The 25,037-nt window shown below is 41.2% G+C and overlaps 2 protein-coding genes across 3 annotated transcripts in view; one reads left to right on the top strand and one right to left on the bottom strand.

Annotated features, from left to right (window-relative positions):
- Positions 1 to 25,037, bottom strand: part of LOC137627644 (uncharacterized) — a 598,615-nt gene that overhangs the window by 111,235 nt on the left and 462,343 nt on the right. The window lies entirely within an intron of this gene.
- Positions 13,513 to 25,037, top strand: part of LOC137627642 (ras-related protein Rab-13-like) — a 35,010-nt gene continuing 23,485 nt past the window's right edge. For both annotated transcript variants that reach the window (XM_068358782.1, XM_068358781.1), the window contains exon 1: positions 13,513 to 13,675. In XM_068358782.1, the coding sequence (XP_068214883.1) occupies positions 13,552 to 13,675 (124 nt within the window). In that variant the 5' untranslated portion in view covers positions 13,513 to 13,551. The remainder of the gene's footprint in view (positions 13,676 to 25,037) is intronic.

Raw genomic sequence — 25,037 nt, 5'->3', positions numbered from 1 at the left:
ATACCCACATGATGAATTTAGAACCTCTTTCCCAGGGCTAGGTCGTAAAAATTATGAGATGAGGGTTGTTCAAACTCCATGATAAAGAGTAAATAATCTCCTGCTGTTCCTCCTGGGACAGAATCGGGTTAGTTACGGCATCAACTTGGGGTTCAAATCAGTGACGAAGAGTGTGATCCCAAGAACGGCACACATAATAAGAAAAGTGATGGACTACGAAGGAGGCAGGATGCAACCCGGAACCCTACACTATGAATACCACCCAGTCGAAAGACTATAATAGAGAAAAAAAATAATAATAATGTCAGTCTAGGCCCTTGGGCATTGTTTGGGTAAATAGGCCAATATCACTGTTTTTTGCCTCTGCCATTTATGAGCGACCTTTAAAGTAGAGAAAAAGCTTTTACCCCCCCCCCCCACATCTAAAGAAGAGAAATTTTAATTATAAGGCTCTGCCTTATAAATAGAGATTGGCAACATTTTCAGAGGCAAGCAATCTGGAAAGAGACCAGCCTCAAAGTCTCAACCCAGGCCATTCCAGTCTGCAAGCTTATTCCCTGAGGATGATAAAAGTAATTAAGACCAAAACTAGTAGACATTGGACATTTTTTGGGGTGGGGTCAGTATACAATAGTTCCAATAAGTCTGGGTTAGTCGTGGATTTCAAGGCCACCTCCACGACACAAATTCTTCTAAGCTAAAACCCTGGAGATCTACTTTTCAGAAAAATTCTGGAAAAGGGAGCCATAGAGAAATGCAGATTTATAAAATTCCATGACTAAAGGTTCAGTGTCCCAATGAAAGACTCGTCTTAGAGAAGAGTGATCTTCGACCTATCTCGTCAATTACTAAACCAAAATGTTTGGACCTGTTTTATACGTCCCTATAATTCATAACTTACAACCTTAGCTAGAGTTTTGGCTCATGAGGGGTTCATACAGATTCAAATTACCTTTTCTGTAGTACCATTTAGCTTCAAGGGTGCTCACAAAACTAGCATAGTCAGTGATGAAACTCTTAAGGATGCAGGGAGTTCAGGTAATTGGATGTTTGGATAAGTGGCTAATCTGGGCAGAAATGGAAGAGTTATACTTCATGTACACAAGTCGTGTCCTGCAAATTTTTCAGGACCTAGGATTCTTGGTTGATTTCACAAAATCAAGTCTAGTTCCATAGAGGATATTCAGGTGGTTAGGTCTTCGCTAAAACGTGTAAAGCTACTTTAAACCTCCCAAAGGCATCTCAGAAAGGAATCTTACGCATGGTTAATACTTAACTTTGGAGTCATTTCTCCTCCAGGCAGCAACTGGAAGAGGTCTTGGGGCTTTTCCACTTTGCTTCAGTCATTAACCCAGTTCTAAAGAAGAGGTTGAAAGACCTCAACTGAGTGTCCGACTTGGGAAAAACTTCAAGACAATTGGTCTTAGTTACTAATTTAATTCAAAATGATTCTCAGACCATGGACCTCACCAAAGGCTTTCTCCATGTCGGTCCTGTTGATCCATACCCATAATAACCATGATTCTTCATGTAGATACATCCAAGTTGCAACATTTCACAAATGTGTTGAAGCAAATGACAGTTTTTCTGATTAATATCACTAGCTAAGCTACAACCCTAGTTGGAAAAGCAAGATGCCAAGGTAGAATGGAAGAATTAAAACACTTTAGAATAGATTGATCACAGAAAATCTTAAAAGACTTTTTTTTAATAAGCCAGTTTTTTGTGCAATTGAAGAAGATATGCACCTAATGTGTTTCTCAAAAGTAAATTTGCTGTTGAGAATCACACCCAAAGTCTAAGAAACATTATCAATGCTGAGATCCAAATGTTGAGGAGCCACTGTCCTTGAACTACTTAAAATCATACTGAGTTTTGTTAGGATTCAACTTTGTACCCCATAATTTGCACCATGCACTAATTTTAGCTAGATCTCTATTAAGGAATTGAGCAACCCAAGATCTACATTCAAGAGATGGAATTGATGCAAAGAGTGTAGCATCATCTGCACATGTAATAAGCTTGTTTTCTAGGCCAAACCACATGTCATGTTTATATAGTATGAAAAGTAATGGTTGAGGAACACCAGATATCAAATTCAAGCTAAAAAGAAACTCGCATCAAGATTTTTTTATTCCCAACCAGACAAGTCATTTTTCTCAAGAGAGGAGGATACTGCTCAAGAACTCTCAATGTCAATTTTCCTAATCATAAAGTCCCTAACCCCAATCCATCTATTGGCCTCTCTCAATGAATTAGTGGATGCCCTATCCACACAAACATATCAGGACAAAGCGTGAATCTTAGATCAGAGCTCCTTCCAACAAATCTCGAGATTGTCTATGTGGACCTGTTTGTGACAAAAGACAAATCACAAGCTTCCACCTTACATAGCTCTGAATGTGGATTTCCAAGCAGTTGTATGAGAAATTCTGAAACCTGGACTGGAGTAGGTAGTTCTCAGTTTATCCCTTTCATCCAACAAGTATAATTTTGAAGGTTTTGAAGATCCTTCCATTCTTTGCAGGGAAATCTGTGCTTGCTGTGCCATTGTGGTTCCCACTCCTTCAGCATTTGAGACTGAGGTCAGGTTCTTTTCAGTTCATACTCTGTATCAGAGGGTAAGGTGTTGAAATATCTTTGCCTACCCAGAACCTTCACACCTGGATGTTTTCCTGCATTTATGAATGAGAATTTTGTCTTACAATGTGATGTATTTCATCACCATCATCATCTGCTGTAACTAGCCCACTGTAGGACAAAGGCCTCAGACATGTCCTTCCACTCATGTTTCTTTAGGTTCTTTCTATCCAGTTTATACTCACAAATTTTCTTAGTTTGTTAATCCATCATCTTCTTTTCTTTCCCTTGCTTCTTTTGCATTCTCTAGGGACCCATTCTGTTATTCTTAATGTCCATCTTTTATCCGTTATTCTCATTATATGTCATGTCCATATCCATCTCTTTTTCTTACATGTTGTTAGAATATTCTCTACTTTGGTCTGCTCTCGTATCCATGTCGCCTTTTTTTTCTATCTCTTCTTGTTACCCCCATCATTAATCTTTTCATATTTATTGAACTGTAAAAGGTTTTCATCTACTAGAATATACCAGTCAGTGTGGAAGGCATAGATAGCCTTCCTTAGGGATAGGATTCTGTACCAGATAAACCTGGACTTCTTGGCTTCCTTTCTGTCCCATAGCTTTGAAGATAGTAAGCATAATCATTGACAGAACCTCTAAAGCTGACTTCTAACTTGAATGTACACTTGGACATGTTCCACAAGATTACTCAATCTTTTGCTCTTCAGAGAACCATCCTTACCAACTCCTTCATTGTCTTTGTCATTTGAAAGAATGCTTGAATTTTTTTTGCCAAATTAGATAATTCTCGTATTTCCGTAAAGGAGTCTCTCCATAAGTAATGTATGTATTTTTGATAGCCTTATCCTCGAGAGCAGTTGGCAAACTTGCACCTTTATGTAGAAAACAGGAGTTCCTCACCATTACTCTTGTCCATCTCCGGATGTGACTCCTAGTTTTCTATTTTTGGCCAAAAGTAAAAAGCCTATTCAAAGGCAGGACCCTCTTTATATCTCAGCTGTACAATGTAGGGATGGTAAAATCCTATCGTGCATATACCCTTCAATCATATCTGCAAAGATTCACATTTTCAGGAGGTAGTCTGTTTCAAAATACTTAGAGCAAGTCCCTTTCTGTAGGGGCTGACTTTGTTCTAATAACGTTCTTCATCCAGAAAGCTGATTCTTTCTCCATCCCTAAAACCCATGAATTGAGTAAAATTGCTTCCTCATTGGTTTACATCAGAGCTTTACAGGTTGGCCTGAGCATAATTTGGTTTTAAGACACTAGTTGAAACAAATCAAAGCATTATAATGTGTGGGTGGTGCTACATGGGGAAATCGGGTACAAGAGTGGGCCATCAACTAGTTCCCTTAGCAGAGGCACCATAATGGGCATCTAGCTTTGTCCCCAGGGATCTTCTCATGAGGCGAGAGAGTGACTTGTTAGTCTTATCATTTCACCTATATGCATACAAATTGGATATTTGAGTGGTTGTAGGTGACCTGACCTCTAGGGTGCATATACCTATTTTAGTGGTGCTCTAGTATTAGTCCATGGGGACCACACAGTGTCCTCACCTCAAAACGGATTTTGATGAAGGAAAAATCTATTTTTGGAGAGATGCTGTGCAGTCCCCAAGTCCCTCCCCAGACTCGTGAAGGAAAATGGGACATGCGAGCTTTACAGCATACATGAAAGATGGTGGCAGGCCAAGATACAAATGCCCAGGTAGCATTGTACCCATAAGTATTGATTCTTAGTGATGATGTGTTATTGAATGACACTTATTTCAGCATTAGAGGTGCTGTAGCAGGTTCAGTAGAGCCTGAGCCTGTGGGTCTCCTTCATACTATCCGAATCAATGCTTCGCATGTTGGTATACTGGATCTGAAGTGGGGAAGACAGTATCTATTTGATATTTAATGTTGCATTGGATTTCTCATCCTCTTGGAAAAACCACACAGCACGTTATTAAAACTATGCTTTTCCTTCCTTAATGCCCTTTATTTCATGGAATAGTCTTGATGTAATGCTAATTTTTTAATATTTTTAGTGGTCTTGAGTTTCAAAGATTCCTGATATTAAAAAATGTATAATAAGTAATTTTATGTCTATAATTATGGCCAGATTAATAGAGAACCCAGATCATCTATTCTGGAAAATCTATTTCTGGGTCGACCTGTGGCGCCCGGTGAAAAGTCCTTCTTGTATATCTTTTCTGATAAAACCTTCCAATTATACCAGAGAAAGATAAAAGCATGGAATGCTGAGGTTACAACCCTCGCGCGAGCACCTTTTGGGTGTCGTGTATAAAGCAAAGGCGCATGAAATCCACTATTCACAGGTTGTCTTCCATTTAGTTGATTCCTTCGTCAAAGGGATGGGCCGATACAGAGGCCCTAGACACACCCCCATCGCCGCACCACCCACGCCACGACGCGAGCGCCATCTGAACAACATCCTTCTTTTTGGAATACAAAGTGTTGAATTGTTTTGTTGTGCTCTCGGTCTTTTTTATCAATCGTGGATTTATTTTGTCATGTCCGAAGCTCCATCTTCACACATTCCAATGTTAAGTACCATAGTTTGTTTTGACAGTATTTTATTGTACCGGGCTTTTGTTTTATATCCAGTATAGTCTGTTTTATTATTCCCGTCTGGCCTTTCATGGCGGCCATTGTTTGTTCACTGTTTGGGAATTCATCTTTGTCTGCCCGTTTAGTACTCTGTCACTTAGGTTTTTGGTTAAGTCCCTGGCCTTATGCCTTTAGAACCGTTATTATTTTTATTTTTATTTTTTTGTGTATTTATACTCATGGTACTTTTTGCTAGTAAGTCCAGCCTACGAACGAGATAGCGATTTAGCTTTGTATTTGTTTAGTATCCGCCCCTCCGAGGCGTTCGTCACTCGACTGTGCTATTTATTTTAAGTTTTAGCAGTTGCTATTCTTCGATCGTAGTGTTTTATGGATGTACAGGTTTATTTTATACGTTTATAATAGTGTTGTGTGTTTTTTAGTCCTGTTTTTGTGTTTAAGAGAGCAAGAGCTTGGGGTCCCCGTTTTCTGTTCGCAGTCACGAGTTACCCCTTTCTCTCGTTTTCTTTCTTAGCTCCGGTGGGGGAGCGGATTTCCCGTTTTCCGTTTTGTGCGTTCAGCGGGTTCTCCCTCCCTCACCTCTCCCCCTCTGGGTGGATGATAACTTACGAGTTATTTATTTTTCGTGACTTTTCAATTGTTAGCGTTATTTTGGTCCGTGTTTCGTCCTCTCCCCGTTACGGCTCGGGAGTAGTTATGAACGTTTTCCACTCCGCCTATTGTTATATTTATATTGTTTACTACATGGGACGGGCTTCATATTGTTTAGATACGACCCTCCGGTGGCCCTTACTTCGGTCTCAGGCCACGGCCATATCCAAAATAGCCTTTGTTATTACAACTGTGTTTGTTATTCACAATAATTATTCAGGACCTTTCTTCTCCCTCCGGCCTCACCGGAGATCGTAAATACGCTTTACTATAATCTAAGCTTTTCTTTAGCTGCGGCTTAGCTTTTTATCTTTCACAATTGAATTATTAGCCACAATTGAATTATTCAGGGCATCTCATTATCCTCCGGCGTCACCGGAGGTCGCCCAAACACTTCACACTTATAGTTGCCTTAGCTAATTAGCTAAGGCTCCTTTATTCAGGACATTTCATTACGCTCCGGCCTCACCGGAGGTCGCCCATACACTTCACACTTATATTTGCCTTGCCTTTAGCTAAGGCTGGTGTTTATATTTATTTTAAGGGCATGTCACTGCTTCCCCGACCCTTGGAGGTCGGCGGATTGCTTTAAGTTAATTATCCTTATGTCATTAACAAACATTGGGTGCATTACAAATATACAGATAATTGAATATTAAAGTGCCAACAATGGTATGGGGCGGTATCAACTTAAAGTTAATATTCAGTTGTTTGGTCAATGCAATATGGGTGCTTAGGGAATTCAGTGAGTGCCGGAACTCTAAAATAATAGGTTTTTTATCCCTTATCAGAGTTTCAAGCAACACCAGACTCATGTCTCCTTTCTTTTACAGAAGGCCCGTTGTACTGCTGAAGGATGCTCTGCCTCGTTCAGCGACCCCGTTGGGCATGACCTCTGCCGGTCTCATGCTCACTGCTCCATTCCCTTTATCCAGGAACCGGGACAGGCCCAATACCCAGTTTGGTTCCCGGATTTGTGCTCGCTCTGTTACGAGCTGTCGTCAGTTCTGCTGAATGATGATGTAAGTGGGTTTTCCCTTTGTTCCTTATTTCTCGTTGGCAGACACTAATATAGACATGAATATGATATACACAGTATATTTGGGAGGGCAAACCCCCTCCTCCATCACTAATCACTGCAAATCTTACAGGCCGATGATGTCTCTCTTCGGTCAGCAAGGGCTACTCTTCGTCCGTGGGTGTCGGGCTTCGGCAGGAATGCCCCGTCTGGCGCACCCTATCTCCTCGATGGGGACATGGCCTCCCGTCTCTTCCCAGGCTCGACTACTGCTGCAGTCTCCCCTGACCTTGCTGCCCCTTTAATTGAAGAAGTCAGGGCTACCATTTCCGTGGAGGACGAACCCCTCGTACCGATGGACATGGCGGGTCTGGATATAGACGTAGAACCCAGGGACGAGCAGGTAAGTGGTGCCGAGTTGGTGGAAACCCTTTTCTCTCCTACTCCCTCTCCTACCTCTTCCTTTCTAGGTTTTGATAACTCTAAGGCTTCTCCTCGGGATCCCTCTGCCTCCGTACGACCCAAGGTGAAGCCACTTCGAACTTATAAGACTTCAGCTTTGCCAGTATCAACGTCACCGGTCCCCGGACCCTCGACAGCTCCTGATATTCATATTGCTCCTCGTAAAACCACTACTCCTAAGAAGTCTAAGTCTACCAAATCCAAGAAAAAACCAACGGGTGACTTTCAGGTACCCTGGGCTGATCTCCCCATCCAACTGATCAAAGGATTGGTCAGGGATCAAGTTCAACATCACTCTGGTGCAATAACAGAGATTAAGGATATGATGGCTACTCTGATCCGCGCCGGAACTCAGTTTCCTCCCCCTTCTGCCCCAGACGCATCGAAGCTGCCGCCCTTCGATAAAAACAATCCTTGGCGGTTTGCTTTGCATGCTCCATTCGTAGATGGTTCCCTAACTCTGGAGGGCATGGGCACCCGCCCTCTAGAGGACCTGGAGTTCTATCCCCCGGGCCTAGCATTCCCGTTCAATGGTTTTGTACGGTTAAAGGAACATGCATTGGTCCGTATGGACAAGGTACCGAAGGAAACAGTCATATTTCCAAAAGAGCAGGCCCAGGCTATCTGGGCCAGAACACTATCAGAGTGGGGGTGTATTAACTCCAAGCTCACCCCACACAAAGGTTCCTACACTATTTTTACGACAGCGGCCTCCATCTCTTTGCCGCTCATAGACAAAGTCACAGAGCTGACTATACAGGCCATCAAAGAAGGCTCTCCCATGCCGGCTCTCAAGGAGACGGACCCCACCTCTTTGCTTATTCCGGGTTCCTCGGCAGCCTGGGATGCTGCGGCCTCTACCTTCACGGTGGGGAAACTAGACCCGGACTGTGCCTCTACTCTTTTCTCTGAGAAGCTTCCCAGATTAATAGAGAGTCTTCTCAAAACTGAGTTCGAGACCCGGACTAGACTTGCTAGGTCCCTCCAATCCATCACCTCCATGGAGTCCCTAGCATCTCTTTACCCAGAGGAAACGCTGTTCAGAGTCGCCACAAAGAACCAGCTGCTATCCTACCAAATAGATCTCCATGACTTCTGGTCAGCTCGGGTTAGTTGCAGGAAGTTCGTTCTGTCGGAGGCCACCATCAGGCATGAGCCGAACAGACTGATAGCGTCCTCCTGCTGGGGTAAGACCCTCTTCCTTCAGACCGAGGTGGATAAGGTTCTTCAGGACGCAGCGAGGGCAAACCGGAATTTGCAGGTAAGGTGGGGTCTCTCAGCCAAAAAGAGGTTCGAACCCCAGAGACACACGTTCTTCAAGAAGAAGCAGAGGTTTAGTCCTTACAAGGCGGCCCGGGGTACCTCGTCCCCACAGCCTTCCGCAGCCTCGACTTCTCGACAACAGGCGCCTCCTCAGCAGGTAGTCTACCTCGCTGCTCCCCCTGGTACACAGCCCAACCCCTCTTGGATGCCCTCACCTGCATACAACCCTGCCTACGAATCCTCCAGTTCCTTTCATGGATACCAAAGAGGGAGTTCCAGAGGTAGAGGACAGTTCCGCCAACGCGGCGGGCCTAGAGCAAGGGGTTCCCGTGGAGGGAGGGGACCTAAGTTCACTCCCTCCCAATGATGTGATGCCGGTAGGAGGGAGACTTTATCACTTCCGGGATCATTGGACCTTCAGTCCATGGGCTCACAGCATAATATCAAGGGGCTTGGGTTGGAAATGGTCACAGGGATCCCCTCCTCCACCGGTGACCTTCTTCCAGAGACCCACTCCCATCCTGGAAGAGTACACGGCGGAGTTACTCAAGAAGAGAGCAATCAAGCGGGTTCGATCCCTGAAATTCCAAGGCCGCCTGTTTACAGTCCCGAAGAAAGACTCGTCGGCGTTGAGGGTAGTTCTGGACTTGTCGAAGCTCAACTCTTACATCCTTTGCGACAAGTTCCGTATGCTGACTATCTCTCAGGTACGGACCTTACTTCCCCGTGGGGCCGTCACCACCTCTATCGATCTTACCGACGCCTATTATCATGTCCCAGTAGCTCGAAACTTCTCTCCTTACCTAGGCTTCCGTCTCGGCAAGAGAGCCTTCGCATTCAAAGTCATGCCCTTCGGTCTCAGCATTGCCCCCAGGGTATTCACGAAACTGGGGAAGACGGTGCTCGAGCAACTCAGACACCAAGGGATACAAATCGTCGCCTATCTGGACGATTGGCTCATTTGGGCCCAGTCGCACCAGGAATGCAACAGAGCTACGTCGAAGGTACTCCATTTTCTCGCCAAACTGGGTTTCCAAGTCAACCTCCGGAAGTCCCGCCTACAACCAACAAGCCTCTTAGAATGGTTAGGCATCCGTTGGGACCTCTCAAAGCACAAGCTCTCCCTTCCTCCCAAGAAGGTGAGGGAGATAGCTTCCAAGGTCAGGAACTTTCTCAAACACAAACAGGTGTCCAGAAGAGCTTTAGAACGAATCCTCGGCCTACTCCAGTTTGCCTCACTGACCGATCTCCTATTAAAAGCCAAACTCAAAGACATCAATCGAGTTTGGAGAAAGAGGGCGACAATACCTTTAAGAGACAAGACCTCGAAGATCCCCTCTGTCTTGAAAATGAGACTACAACCATGGTCCGATCGGAGGAACCTCTCCAAGTCGGTTCCTCTACAGTTCCCCTCTCCACAAGTGACAATTCATACCGACGCGTCTCTGAGTGGTTGGGGGGGTTACTCCCAACATCAGATGTTTCAGGGCTCTTGGTCACCCGCCATGAGACAGTTCCATATCAATGTTCTCGAAGCCATGGCGGTGTTCTTGACCCTGAAGAGAATCTCCCCTCCGAGGTCGACCCACATCAGAGTAGTCTCAGACAGCACGGCCGTAGTCCACTGCCTCAACAGGGGGGGGTCCAAATCACCCAACCTGAATCAGATCCTGGTCACTATCTTCACCTTGGCAGCCGTCAAAGACTGGTTCCTGTCAGCAACTCGCCTAGCAGGAGTCCAGAATGTGATAGCAGACGCATTATCCAGGACGAGCCCACTGGAATCGGAGTGGTCCCTGGACATGCACTCCTTCCGGTGGATACTCAGGCTGGTTCCAGGTAGATCTATTCGCGACCCGACTCAATCACAAACTCCCATGTTATGTGACACCGAACCTGGACCCTCAGGCTTATGCCATGGACGCATTAACCCTGGATTGGAACCATTGGCAGAAGATCTTCTTATTCCCTCCAGTGAATCTTCTACTGAAAGTCTTGCACAAACTCCGCTCCTTCAACGGGGCAGTAGCTTTAGTGGCACCTCACTGACCAAAGAGCAGTTGGTTTCCTCTCCTCCTCGAGTTGAAACTCCGTCCCTTCCGGATCCCATTCCCCAAACTGACCCAGGTGGTCCAAACTCGGACTGTGTCAGATTCCTCAAGGATAGCCAAAACCCTAACTTTGTGGATTTCATGAAGTTTGCGGCACGTAGGGACGCAAACATCGACCCAGATAATGTCCTCTTTATAGAATCAGACAAAAGGGACTCAACGATTCGCCAATATGATTCGGCGGTTAAGAAACTAGCGGATTTCTTAAGGACTTCAGACCATTCGGTTATGACTCCTAATTTAGCCATCTCCTTCTTTAGGTCCATTTTTGACAAAGGCCTAGCAGCTAGCACTATAACCACCATTAAGTCAGCTCTGAGGAAAGTCTTCCTGGTTGGGTTTAACATTAACCTGGCGGAGTCTTATTTCTCATCTATTCCAAAAGCATGTGCTAGGCTTCGACCTTTGGTTCGTCCTCAAAAGGTCTCTTGGTCTCTAAATGATGTCCTCAAACTGGCCTCCGACACGGACAACGAATCCTGCTCTTATATCACTCTTCTTAGGAAGACTTTATTTCTAACAGCTTTGGCCTCGGGTTCCAGAATCTCAGAACTAGCAGCTCTCTCACGAAACTCAGAGAACATGGATTTCCTCCCTTCAGGTGAGGTACTTCTTTTCCTAGCTAAGAACGAGGACCCCCAAAATAGGTGGTCCCCTTGGAAGATTATTCCTCTTCTCCAAGATACTTCTCTATGTCCGGTCACCACTCTCAGGGCCTTTTTAGCCAGGACTGCTACCCGATCGTCTGGCCCCTTGTTTATCAGAGAACAAGGAGGTACCATTTCCTTACGTGGCATTAGGCAACAGATCCTATACTTCATTAAACAAGCCAATCCGGGATCATTTCCCCATGCTCATGATATCCGATCGATAGCTACCTCCATCAACTATTTCCAGAATATGGACTTTGATAACCTTAAGAAGTACATGGGTTGGAAATCTCCTATGGTCTTCAAACGCCACTATCTAAAGAACTTACAGGCTCTAAAATACCCAACGGTTGCAGCTGCGAGCCTTATCTCTCCCCATTGATCTTTTGTTCTTCCTTCCATCCATCTCTTCTCTTCTCCCTCCTACCCGCCACTCGCACCACGACGCCGCTTCCTTGGTGGTTCGTTAGCCCTAAGTGTATTACATATTAGGTTAATATGATTGTAACTATTATTGTTTTCCGTTGTTATAAGGTTGGGATATGCCATGTCAGTTTTGTTGCATGTTTTCCTCTGATACTCAGAGGTTTCCCTGTTATCATGTTTGTTTATCCTTACTCTCACTATGCCCTGTGGCTAGTTTATGTTTTATGCCTACTTACCTTAATTATATATGATTTTCTTTACATGGTGTTGTTTCTCTCCCCTTATTAAATTGGTAGTTATTGTTGGGCTTGGAAGGCATTCTCTGGTACATTTTCACCGGGCGCCACAGGTCGACCCAGAAAAGGGATTTTGACGAAGGAAAAATCTATTTCTGGGGAGAGACCTGTGGCGCCCGGTGAAACCCTTCCCCTTATTTTACACGATCCCACCCTTTCCTTTCCAAGCCATCATGGCCAATACAGAAGGATGTTGTTCAGATGGCGCTCGCGTCGTGGCGTGGGTGGTGCGGCGATGGGGGTGTGTCTAGGGCCTCTGTATCGGCCCATCCCTTTGACGAAGGAATTAACTAAATGGAAGACAACCTGTGAATAGTGGATTTCACGCGCCTTTGCTTTATACACGACACCCAAAAGGTGCTCGCGCGAGGGTTGTAACCTCAGCATTCCATGCTTTTATCTTTCTCTGGTATAATTGGAAGGTTTTATCAGAAAAGATATACAAGAAGGACTTTTCACCGGGCGCCACAGGTCTCTCCCCAGAAATAGATTTTTCCTTCATCAAAATCCCTTTATTTACCTGTAGTGAACTTTAGATTTGTATAAAATTTCTGATAATCTATATCTATATCATCTACAGTAATTCACTCATTATTATTTCTATGAATCTCCCCTGATGTTTTATTGCTTCTGCTCCAGAAGCTCAGTTTATTGACATTTACCCCCCAAATTTTTTTTTTAAAGATTCACATGATATTTCTGATAATCTATATCATAACTGCTAGCATAGAATCATATACTGTTTTAGTTTTTTTAAAGAAATCTTTCTATAGATAAAATAATGAGTACAATTCTCTTCCCTACCTTCAAAATCAGAAGTCTCAATTTCACAAAATATCTTAGACTTTTAGAAATTCTCGTGACATTATTTGTCATAGTGGTTACACCAAGACCCCTTATTCTGGTATAGCAGCCTTTCATTGGTTTCTGCAATTTCATTTTGATTTACAATAAGAAAGATATAATAAAAAGAGTAAATGTAGCTTTAAACCCTGATTTTTTTTCTCCCTCAAGACTTTCTTAAAATAGCATTTCTTGATTATTTTTCAAAATAGAAAGAAGTATTGGCTGTGTCAGTTTATATATTATTATGCATCATATAAAATACATAAGTGGAAAGAATCCTGAAGCCATGTTAGACCTCATAGAATATCAATGCAAGAAAAAAAATAACTTATACACTTCCTTTGAATTGTACAGCATGCATATAAATCACACTGGACAGGCAAATGTATAGATGAGTGTGTTACCAAAATTAGACATTGAGATGTAATTTTTCTCTCAATTATGAACTAAAATGTAACATATTCAACAGTACTCCAATGATATGTTTATAAAACATTTTTTTTTAAAATTTATCATAAACCTCTAGAGAAAATATGCCAAATGCGTAGTTATCTAATCAGTATTATTTGTGAGAAAAGATAACAAAAGGTTGTGCACAGGAAATGACAGCTCATGCACTCATTTAGTACTGAATGAAGAGTTGGCATGTCAAGACCATATGATCATCTCATTAAGTTAATCCTGGTTGGAGATGCTGAATCTGGCAAAACTAAATTGCTGTTAAAGTTTGCTGATGATGGACAAGAGAACCAGTTTGTATCCACTATAGGTAATTTTCACTTTTGTTATTTGTTTATATATATATATATATATATATATATATATATATATATATATATATATATATATATATATATATATATATATATATATATATATATATATATATATATATTATTATTATTATTATTATTATTATTATTACTTACTAAGCTACAACCCTAGTTGGAAAAGCAGTATGCTATAAGCCCAGGGGCTCCAACAGGGAAAATAGCTCAGTGCGGAAAGGAAAAAAGGAAAATAAAATATTCTAAGAAGAGTAACAACAATAAATATCTCCTATATAAACTATAAAAACTTTAACAAAACAAGAGGAAGAGAAATAAGATAGGAGAGTGTGCTCGAGTGTACCCTCAAGCAAGAGAACTCTAACCCAAGACAGTGAAAGGCCATGGTACAGAGGCTATGGCACTACCCAAGACTAGAGAACAGTGGTTTGATTTTGGAGTGTCCTTCTCCTAGAAGAGCTGCTTACCATAGCTAAAGAGTCTCTTCTACCCTTACCAAGAGGAAAGTGGCACTGAACAATTACAGTACAGTAACCCCTTGGGTGATGAAGAATTGTTTGGTAATCTGTGTTGTCAGGTGTATGAGGATAGAGGAGAATATGTAAAGAATATGCCAGACTATTCAGTGTGTATGTAGGCAAAGGGAAAATGAACCGTAACCAGAGAGGAGGATCCAATGTAGTACTGTCTGGCCAGTCAAAAGACCCCATAACTCTCTAGCGTTATAATTTATATATATATATATATATATATATATATATATATATATATATATATATATATATATTTTATATACTGTGTATATATATATATATATATATATATATATATATATATATATATATATATATATAATATATATATATATATATATATATATATATATATATATATATATATATATATATATATATATATATATATATATATATTATCTAGAACTCCTTAGCTCTGAAAGCAGGTAAAAGTGATAAGATCGTGTTCTCCAAAACTTACTCCAGGAAAAATTGTGTAGTTCACTAATGCATTTTGCCAATTATAAAACCCAAATAAAGACTAAAATATGAGATCTTGAACAAAGATTTTCCAACAGTTCCAAATATGAATCTTTTAAAAATTTAAGACTATATACAGATTTCAAGATATTTTTGTAAGTACTGGAGGTTTTTCAATATATATATATATATATATATATATATATATATATATATATATATATATATATATATATATATATATATATATATATATATAGCCACTGGAATTAAAACTGAAAGCACCCAACAGAAATGTAGATAGAATACATAAGTTTAATACAACTAAGCTTCTATGAGATGCGCAAAGAGGAACCTTTGCTATTGAATGTAGGAATAGATTTGCAGTCTTAAGAGATAAAGAGCTGACAATTAATGAAGAATAGTGTGATATTAAGAGCACATATCAGTCAGTTGGTAATGAAGTTTTGGGACATGCTGTTACAAGGATAAAACCATGGATATCAAATGATACTTGGGCTTCTATAAAAACAGAGATAAAGACAGAAATTGATTGTTGAAACTTTTTGAGAAATTAATGGAAATTACAAGGTGGAGTATGCTAAGTATTCCAGCGCTGATAGTGAAGTCAAAAGAAAAGCCAGGAATGACTGGAGAGAATATTTAGACAGGAAAGCAGATGAGTCTGACAATGCTATGAATTCAGGAAGTGGGTATGGTGTAAGAATTGCTCACAAAACTATTAATGAAATTGCTACTGGGGCAAAGAAGTATATAGCTATTAAAAAAAAAAAAAAAAAAAAAAACTAAAGATGGATCTATTATAACAATGGAAGATGAAGAAAGGTAACGTTGGATGGAACACTTTAGTGAGGTCATGAATAGGAGATTTGAAGGGAATAATTGGATTGATATACTTAGCCGCCGAGGATGACCTTGATGTGCCCATGAATTAATTCAGTGATATAAGTCGAAGCTATCATTACATAACTAAAAAGATGGAAAACCTCTGGATACAATGTAAAAACTGCTGAGATGATATTAGCCAAAAACAGTGTCTCCCAGAATACTTGCAAGATTATTTTGTAAAATTTGGCGTGAAAAAGCAAAACCTGATGAATGGGAACTAGGAGTGATGGTGAAAATGGCAAAAACGGAGATCTGACTGATTGCAATAATTACAGAGGCATCACATTTACGTCAGTTGTCATCAAAATATATAATATGCTCATTCTAAAGAGACTAGAGAGAAAGATTGATGAAAAGCTGAGAGATGAAGAAGCAGGATTCAGAAAAGGTAAAAGTTGTACTGCCCAAATTTTTATTTTTAAGACGGGTGGTAGAGAAATGTGTAGAATATAGAAATCCACTTTAGATGGCATTTGTGAGCTATGAAAAAGTCTTTGATAGTGTGCACCAGCCAATTTTGTGGAGAGACATGCGTTATTATGGAGTTCCTCTTAAATATGTAAATTTTATTGTCTGTTCAAGAACAGAGAAAGTGCAAAGTTAATGTGAGTGGACTCTTTATCAAATGAATTTCCATGGATCAGTGGAGTACTCCAAGGGAATGTGTTGTCACCTATGTTGTTTATCCTCCTCAGGGATTTTGTAATGCATAGAACAATTGGGGATGGTGGAAAAGGATTGTAGTGAATTGGTAACAGGAAATAAGCTGACCTAGAGTATGCTGATGACGCTGTTCTTATTAGCAGAACACCACAGTATTTGCAAAGCTTGCTTACCAGAATGCTTGAAATTTTACATGAAGTTGGACTCAGGATGAATAGAAGAAAGACAAATTATGAGAAAAGAAGATGAAATATCATTGGAAGAAGAAAGGATTAATGAAGTGGAATCATTTAAATATTTAGGAATTATCATCTCTCAAATACAGGATCTTCAGAATTTGAGTTTAATGAAACATTGAAAAAAGTGAATCAGACAATGGCTAGGTTAAGCAAAATTTGTAAATCAAATTACCTGAAATTACATATAAAATTCCGGCTATATATCAGTTTAGTGAGATTGGTGTTACTGTATGGACATGAGTCATATGGCAATGAAACAATCTAACAGATTTTGCAGATTTGAGAACAAAGTCCTCAGAAGAATATTGGGAGTTAAATGGCAGGATAGGATTAGAAATGAAACTATAACAGAGATTACTCAAGTGTCATGTGTGGATGAGGTCATGGTGAGGGGTAGATGGAGATGTGGCATACTCTCTGCACTCCGAAAGAGATTAGTGCACCAAACTTTCAATTGGGGTCCAAAAGGCACTAGAAGAGTTGGAAGACACAGGCCTACAGGGCTGAGGACTATGAAGCACTAAGTAGATGACAATGAAAGTAGAGGTATTGAATTAAAAGCTCAAGATAGCGACGACTACATCAATAGACATAGATGATATAGTATGTGTGTGTGTGTGTGTGTATATATATATATATATATATATATATATATATATATATATATATATATATATGTGTGTGTGTGTGTGTGTGTGTGTGTGTGTCCCATGTTGACGAATAATGAGACATCGGAACATGGGTTTTTCACTTTATTACAAATAATCTTGTGAAACATCAAAGAGATGGAGCTGGGGGGGGGGAGAGTGACTGCTGCCTGCACTCTAGTTTTGGGGTGTTTGAATGTGCGTGGATGTAGTACGATAGAGAGTAAAAGATGTGAGATTGGAAGTATGTTTAGGAATAGAAGGATGGATGTATTGGCTTTGTGTGAGACAAAGATAAAAGAGAAAGGTGAAGTGATGCTTGGTGAAATGTCTGGTAGAGTGTCTAGGATTGAAAGGGGAAGAGCAAGAGAAGGTGTGGCTTTATTGCTGAGTGAATGGATGATAGGTAAAGTAGTGGAATGGAAGGAGATATCATCTCGGTTAATGTGGGTAAGGGTTAGGTTGGGTAGGGAATGTTGGGCTTTTGTCAGTGCGTATGGGCCAGGTTGTGAGAAAAGTGAAGAAGAGCGGAATGAGTTCTGGAATGAATTAACTATGTGTGTAGAAGAACTGGGTAGAAAGAATTATGTAGTTGTCATGGATGACTTAAATGCTAAAATGGGCGCTGGATAGGTAGAAGGTGTCATTGGGAAGTATGGCATCCCACATGAAAATAAGAGTGGTGAGAGACTGTTAGATATGTGTGTTGAGCAAGAGATGGTGATAAGTTCTAGCTCTTTCAAAAAGAAAGATAAAAATAAGTATACATGGGTAAGAGTGGCAAATGGAAAAGTGGTAGAAAGGGCGTTAATGGATTGTGTTGATTACTAAAAGAACGTTTGGAAGATTGAAAGACATGCACGTGTTTAAGGGTATGGCTAACGGTATGTCTGATAATTTTTTGGTGGAAGGAAAATTAGTTGTAGCAAAAGAGTGGGGGAGCTAGTGAGGGTTGAAAGTGAAAGTAAGAGAAACTGGTAATTTAGAGGAGGAGTGGAAGTTAGTAAAAGAAAATTTTGTTGGGATTGCAAGTGATGTGTGGGGTAAGAAGTTTGTTGGAGGCAGCATGAGGAAGGGCAGTGAATGGTGGAATGAAGGAGTGAAAGTAAAAGTGGAAGAGATAAAGAGGGCTTTTGAAGAATGGCTACAGAGTAATAGTGTAAAGAAGTATGAAAGATATAGAGAGAAAAATGTGGAAGTAAAGCGCAAGGTAAGTGAGGCAAAGAGGGCAGTTGACCTGAGGTGGGGTCAGGGATCGAGTCATTCATACAAAGAGAATAAGAAGTTTTGGAAAGAAGTGAAGAGAGTAAGGAAGGCTGGTTCAAGAATTGAAGAGACAGTGAAAGATGGAAATGGAAGGTTGTTAAAAGGAGAGGAGGTAAGGAAAAGGTGGGCGGAATATTTTGAAAGTATACTGAATGTTGAGGATAATAGGGAGGCAGATATAATTGCTGTTCCAGGTGTTGAGGTGCCGGTGATGGGAGATGAGAATGAGAGAGAGATTACAAGAGAGGAAGTGAGGAGAGCACTAGATGAAACGAGAGTAGGAAAAGCATCTGGTATGGATGGTGTGAGAGCAGAGATGTTGAAGGAAGGGGGTGTGACTGTGCATGAATGGTTGGTGAGATTGTTTAATGTGTGTTTTGTGTTGTCAATGGTACCAGTAGATTGGGTTTGTGCATGTATTGTACAACTATATGAGGGTAAGGGAGATGTGCATGAGTGTTGTAATTCAAGGGGTATTAGTTTGTTGGGTGTAGTTGGAAAAGTTTATGGTAGAGTACTGATTAATAGGATTAAGGATAAAACAGATAATGTAATCTTAGAAGTATAGGGTGGTTTTAGAAGAGGTAGGGGTTGTAGGAATCAGATTTTTACAGTTCGGCAGATCTGCGAGAAATATTTAGCAAAAGTTAAGGAGGTGTATGTTGCGTTTATGGATCTGGAGAAAGCGTATGATAGAGTTGATAGGGAAGCAATGTGGAATGTAATGAGGTTATACGGAGTTGGTGGAAGGTTGTTGCAAGCAGTGAAAAGTTTCTACAAAGGTAGTAAAGCATGTGTTAGGATAGGAAATGAAGTGAGTGATTGGTTTCCGGTGAGAGTGGAGCTGAGACAGGGATGTATGATGTCACCGTGGTTGTTTAACTTGTATGTTGGAGTGGTGAGAGAGGTGAATGTTCGAGTGCTTGGACGAGGATTGAAACTGGTGGACAAGAATGACCATGAATGGGAGATAAATCAGTTGTTGTTTGCGGATGATACTGTACTGGTTGCAGATGCAGAAGAGAAGAATGGCCGATTAGAGACAGAATTTGGAAGGGTGTGTGGAGGGAAGGAAGTTGAGAGTTAATGTGGGTAAGAGTAAGGTTATGAGATGTACGAGAAGGGAAGGTGGTGCGAGGTTGAATGTCATGTTACTTGAGGATGTGGATTAGTTTCAGTACTTGGGGACTGTTGTTGCAGCAAATAGTGGAGTGGAAGCAGATGTACGTCAGAGAGTGAATGAAGGATGCAAAGTGTTGGGGGCAGTTAAGGGAGTAGTAAAAAATAGAGGGTTGGGCATGAATGTAAAGAGAGTTCTGTACGAGAAAGTGATTGTACCAACTGTGATGTGTGGATCGGAGTTGTGGGGATTGAAAGTGACGGAGAGACAAATTGAATGTGTTTGAGATGAAGTGTCTAAAGAGTATGGCTGGTGTATCTCGAGTAGATAGGGTTAGGAACGGAGTAGTGAGGGTGAGAACGAGTGTAAGAAATGAGTTAGCAGCTAGAGTGGATATGAATGTGTTGAGGTGGTTTGGTCATGTTGAGAGAATGGAAAATGGCTGTTTGCTAAAGAAGGTGATGAATGCAATGGTTGATGGGAGAAGTACAAAAGGAAGGCCAAGGTTTGGTTGGATGGATGGAGTGAAGAAAGCTCTGGGTGATAGGAGGATAGATGTGAGAGAGGCAAGAGAGCGTGCTAGAAATAGGAATGAATGGCGAGTGATTATGACGCAGTTCCGGTAGGCCCTGCTGCTTCCTCCGGTGCCTTGGATGACCGCGGAGTTAGCAGCAATAGGGGATTCAGCGTTATGAAGCTTCATCTGTGGTGGATAACGGGGGACGATGGGCTGTGGCACCCTAGCAGTACCAGCTGAACTCGGTTGAGTCCCTTGTCAGGCCGAGAGGAACATAGAGAGGATAGGGCCCCTTTTTTGTTTCATTTGTTTGATGTCAGCTACCCCCTAAAATATGTGGAAGTGCCTTGGTATATGTATGTATATACAAAAGGTTTGTAAGTACACTATACACTGCTAACACACACTCAGGTGACAGCCTTGTCTACTCGAGCGCTCAAAGGCAACTAACTACCCCTCGATATCAAAATGCAATCTTGCTACAACAACATGCTGAATAGTTAGATTTTGTGGAATTCTCATGATTAAAGAGTTCATTTACCTTGACGAACAACACATATCTTCATACAAGAATTAGGACATTACTCCCCTCCAAGCTCCTCACTCTGGGAGGAGGTGCGCACTCGCCCTCATTAGTCTATGACATATGGAGGGACCCAGAATAGGCATGACATGTACTAAACAGAAATGCAACATAATATATATATATATATATATATATATATATATATATATATATATATATATATATATATATATATATATATATATATATATATATATTATATATATATATATATATATATAGAAATCACCCAAAAAAATAACACATTTCACAAAAAAATATAATAAATGAAATATTGCAAGTAAAAATGTACACAATGCAATATAAATAATTCCACTCATTTCTTCTTAAGACCTCTGCAACTAAAATACAGAATACTCAGTGAAAAAAAAAATCATATCAACATGAGTCTTACACAACCTCATCAATAATCTCCCTCTGGTTGCGGGCAATACGGGGTTTTTGGGTGGGGCAGGGGTAGGAATAGATATTCCTTCATCCCTCGATTTTACTTGTCTGGGTTTATGGCGCAATTTCGCAACACAACTCACCACCACCGCTTCGCCATTTATTTAAAATCACTACTACCCTTGCACTTGCAACTAAGAACCGGTGGACACTAGTCGTTTTCCTGAGAAAATCATTCATCTTCCCGCTCTTCTCTTATAACATTAAGTATAAGGTATTCACATCTACACTTTCTCTAACACTGCCTATCCTCAAGGCTGAACTTTAATCCCGCAGCCACTTGCCATTCGGGAACCACCCCGGCCCCAGCAACCAGGAATCATATAAATACATGTGCATGAATAATACAGCATCTGCCTGATGGATCTCACCTGACCTATTTAAGCTGATTTTAGGATCACTGAACAGTATGTCATAAGTATTGCCACACTCAGCAAAATTACCACAACACTTTACGTGTACATTAAGCATCAACATAAGAACACATTGTTATCATCAAGTTTATTTAATAAAACACGTCAAAAGAAGAAATGAGGTCTGTTCAAACAACAACAACAACAGTAAAGGAAAAAAAAATTCTACTCATCAATTCGAGGAATGTCACGCATGCAGAGGTAAGGAGGAACACTTTGACTAACAATTTTTTAAAACTACCTTTCCAGGCACCATATGTATGTGTGGCTGATGATGTTCAGACACTGCGCCATTAACAAAGCTTTGTATCACAACTGTGTTAGATTTAACCACCTTTACTCGGTACAGACCCAAATACACTGGCTCTAGTTTGTGTTTCCTAGGTTGTAATCGTTTCAAATACACACAATCACCCATAAATACTTTTACCGGTGCTGTTTTGAACCAACAATCATACTTTGAGCTGTGTTTTTCATTAGCTCTTTTCAAAAACCTTTCAGTGGAGTTCATTTCTCTCCTCAATAGATTTAATAATTATACAAGGTATTCCTCAGTTGAATAATTTGGCAATTGTTGCGAATTAATGAGGACCGTATATGGTAACACAGGATCCTGTCCATACACTAAAAAGAAAGGTCTGTCCCTGAGTGAAGCATTATATGCAATCTTCAAAGCTAGCTCAGCTGTAGGAAGCATGGTGTGCCAATGAAGGGGGTCATCAGCCACTAACACAAAATTCGGACTACAGTGAACCCTCGTTTATCGCGGTAGATAGGTTCCAAACCAGGCCGCGATAGCTGAAAATCCGCGAAGTAGGGACACCATATTTACGTATTTATTTAACATGTATATTCAGACTTTTAAAACCTTCCCTTTACGTAGTACTGTTAACAAACTACCCTTTAATGTACAGAACACTTAATGCATGTACTACAGTACCCTAAACTAAAACAGGCACAAATATTAAAATGTTAGAATATTAAAGTACCTGTAGTATAGAAAAATAAAGATTGTTACTGTACTCACCACGAAAGAAGTTGAAGAAAAACTTGAATGATGATGGCGATGAATTTGCTGCACAGTAGAAATGATGATGATGAAGCTGATGATGTCTTCTACTGTGCAGCCAATGATAGTATTTTACATTTCTTCAGACGGAGGTGTCTTTTCCTGGGACACCTCTTCAAGTTCTTCCTGGGACACTTCTTCAATTTCTTCCGAAGGCATACTAGCAGGAGGAACTGGCTCTTTTTTGCGAGGCTGGAAGAACATTGTGATCGGAAGTTGCTGCCGCTGCTATATTTTTCGCTCGAAGAGCATCCTGTAGGGAGTCATGTCTTCATCGATTTTGTTGCAGAATTGCATAGAACAAACCATATTCTCTTCCCACTCTTGCGACAATTCTCTCAACTCCTTTGCAAGGTTGCAGAGCTTGGCAAGCCGTTCTAATGTTAAGCCTGTTTCTTCGACAATTTCTTGGGTCTCTTCCTGTGTTTCACTGTCTTCTTCACTGGCCGATTTCGTCAGGTCTTCGAGGTCTGCGTCAGTTAGTGGCTGGGAATGGCAGTCCAACAACTCGTCGATGTCTTCGGTCGTCATGTCGCCAAACCCATCACCTCCAATTATCGCAGCCAACTGCACAAATTTCCGTATTGCAGAGCGTTGAATCTCAGCAGGTGTAAATCCCTCGTCATCGTAAACAATCTGGGGCCACAACTTCTTCCAGCTCACAATAACAGTAGCAGATTTCATTTCTTTCAGTGCCTTCTGGATGTTCTGCAGGCACGTGGCTATTGTGTACTTCCGCCAGTACGCCTTCAAATTGAATGTATCATCCTCATCATCTTGGGCAGCATCCTCACACCCAACGAGGTCCGCCAAGGTATTCTTCGTGTAGAGGGCCTTCAACGCCCTAATAACCCCCTGGTCCATCAGTTGAATTAATGACGTCGTGTTGTGTGGCAGGAACTCAAGCTGAATGCCCTCATGCGACAGATCAGTTGCGTGTCCACCAGCGTTATCCATGAGGAGAAGGATCTTAAATGGCAAGCCCTTCTCTAAGAGATATTTACTGACTTGCGGGATAAAACACTAGTGGAACCAGTTGGAGGTCAGCATCTACGTAATCCATGCTTTTGGATTTTGCATCCAATACACGGGAAGGAGATTCTTATTTTTATTTTTCAAAGCGCGAGGGTTTTTCGATTTGTAAATAAGCCCCGGCTTTAGCAAAAATCCAGCAGCATTGCCACACATCACGAGGGTAACACGATCTTTGAATGCTTTAAAGCAAGAGGCTTTGTCTTCTTCTTTGAACAGGAAAGTTCGCGACGGCATTCTTTTCCAAAACAAGCCGGTCTCATCCATATTAAACACTTGTTCGGGCTTGTATCCACCTTCAGTGATAATGTTCTTAAATGTCTCATTCGCGTAAGTTTCAGCAGCGGTAGTGTCAGCGGAAGCAGCCTTGCCATGCAGGGAAACGCTTTTCAGGCCAAAGCGTTTCTGAAACTTCGCGAACCATCCTTTGCTGGCGGAAAAACGTTTCTGAGGCTGGGAATCCGTGGATGTCCCTGCTTGAGGTTCATCTAGTACATCATCTTCGTCTTCTTCAGCATGGTTGCCATCGTCGTCGTCTTTAGGTTCTTTTGCCGCAAAATTCTCATACAAACCCAAAGCCTTGGTTCGGATGGTGTTCATATCCAAGGCTATGTTCTTCTTCCGGCAGTCGGCAATCCAGATTGCTAAAGCACCTTCCATACGGACGATCGTTTTATTACGAGCGGTAACAACTCGCTTCGCTGACCTGCTAAAGGTGATGGCAGCTGTCTTTCTAATGTTCGCATCGTCCTTCTTAATGTAGCGAACGGTGGATTCGTTCACTCCAAAATGGCGGCCTTCGGCTGCGTAACTTCTGCCTTCTTTCAACATATCGGGAAGTGTCACCTTCTCAGCAATCGTCATCATTTTTCGGTGGCGTTTACGCTCCCTACCAGCCTTAGTAGAAGCAGAACGCTTGGGAGCCATTGAACGCTTGGGAACCATTGTAGGGGTTAAACAGAAAGTTTAATAAAAAGTTCAACTTCAAATAGTCACGCACAGCACAGTTTAAAGTTACACAGTAACATAGCAACATCTACCCGGCGAGAGAGCGGCAAACAAAGTGGCCGCGAGAAGATGCTACTGGTCAGAGAAAAGCCAAGCTGCTGCGGATCGGAGGAGCGGTCAAAACACCAATCACACGCTAGATTACAAAACTTGGGAGCCGATTCGTCATCTATCAGCATTGGAACCAATCACAGTCCGCCTTACATGCTACGTAGTAGTTACAAATTCAAATACAAGGTACTACTGTATAATGTATATGCTTTACGTACGCTATTTTACGCTTGTTTTGTTGTAGGATATGTACGCTTATTCGAGATGTGATTTTTGCAACAAAGAATATTATTGGATGCAGTACTATGTATACATACAAAAAATTTCCGGAAAATCCGCGATATATTTCTTTTATAATATATACATGCATAATGAAAAAAG

The sequence above is a fragment of the Palaemon carinicauda genome, chromosome 35, assembly GCF_036898095.1.
Source record: "Palaemon carinicauda isolate YSFRI2023 chromosome 35, ASM3689809v2, whole genome shotgun sequence".
NCBI classification, from domain to species: Eukaryota; Metazoa; Arthropoda; class Malacostraca; order Decapoda; family Palaemonidae; genus Palaemon; species Palaemon carinicauda.
Note: the sequence above shows the minus strand (reverse complement) of the source record. Positions and strands in the feature narration are given on the sequence as shown.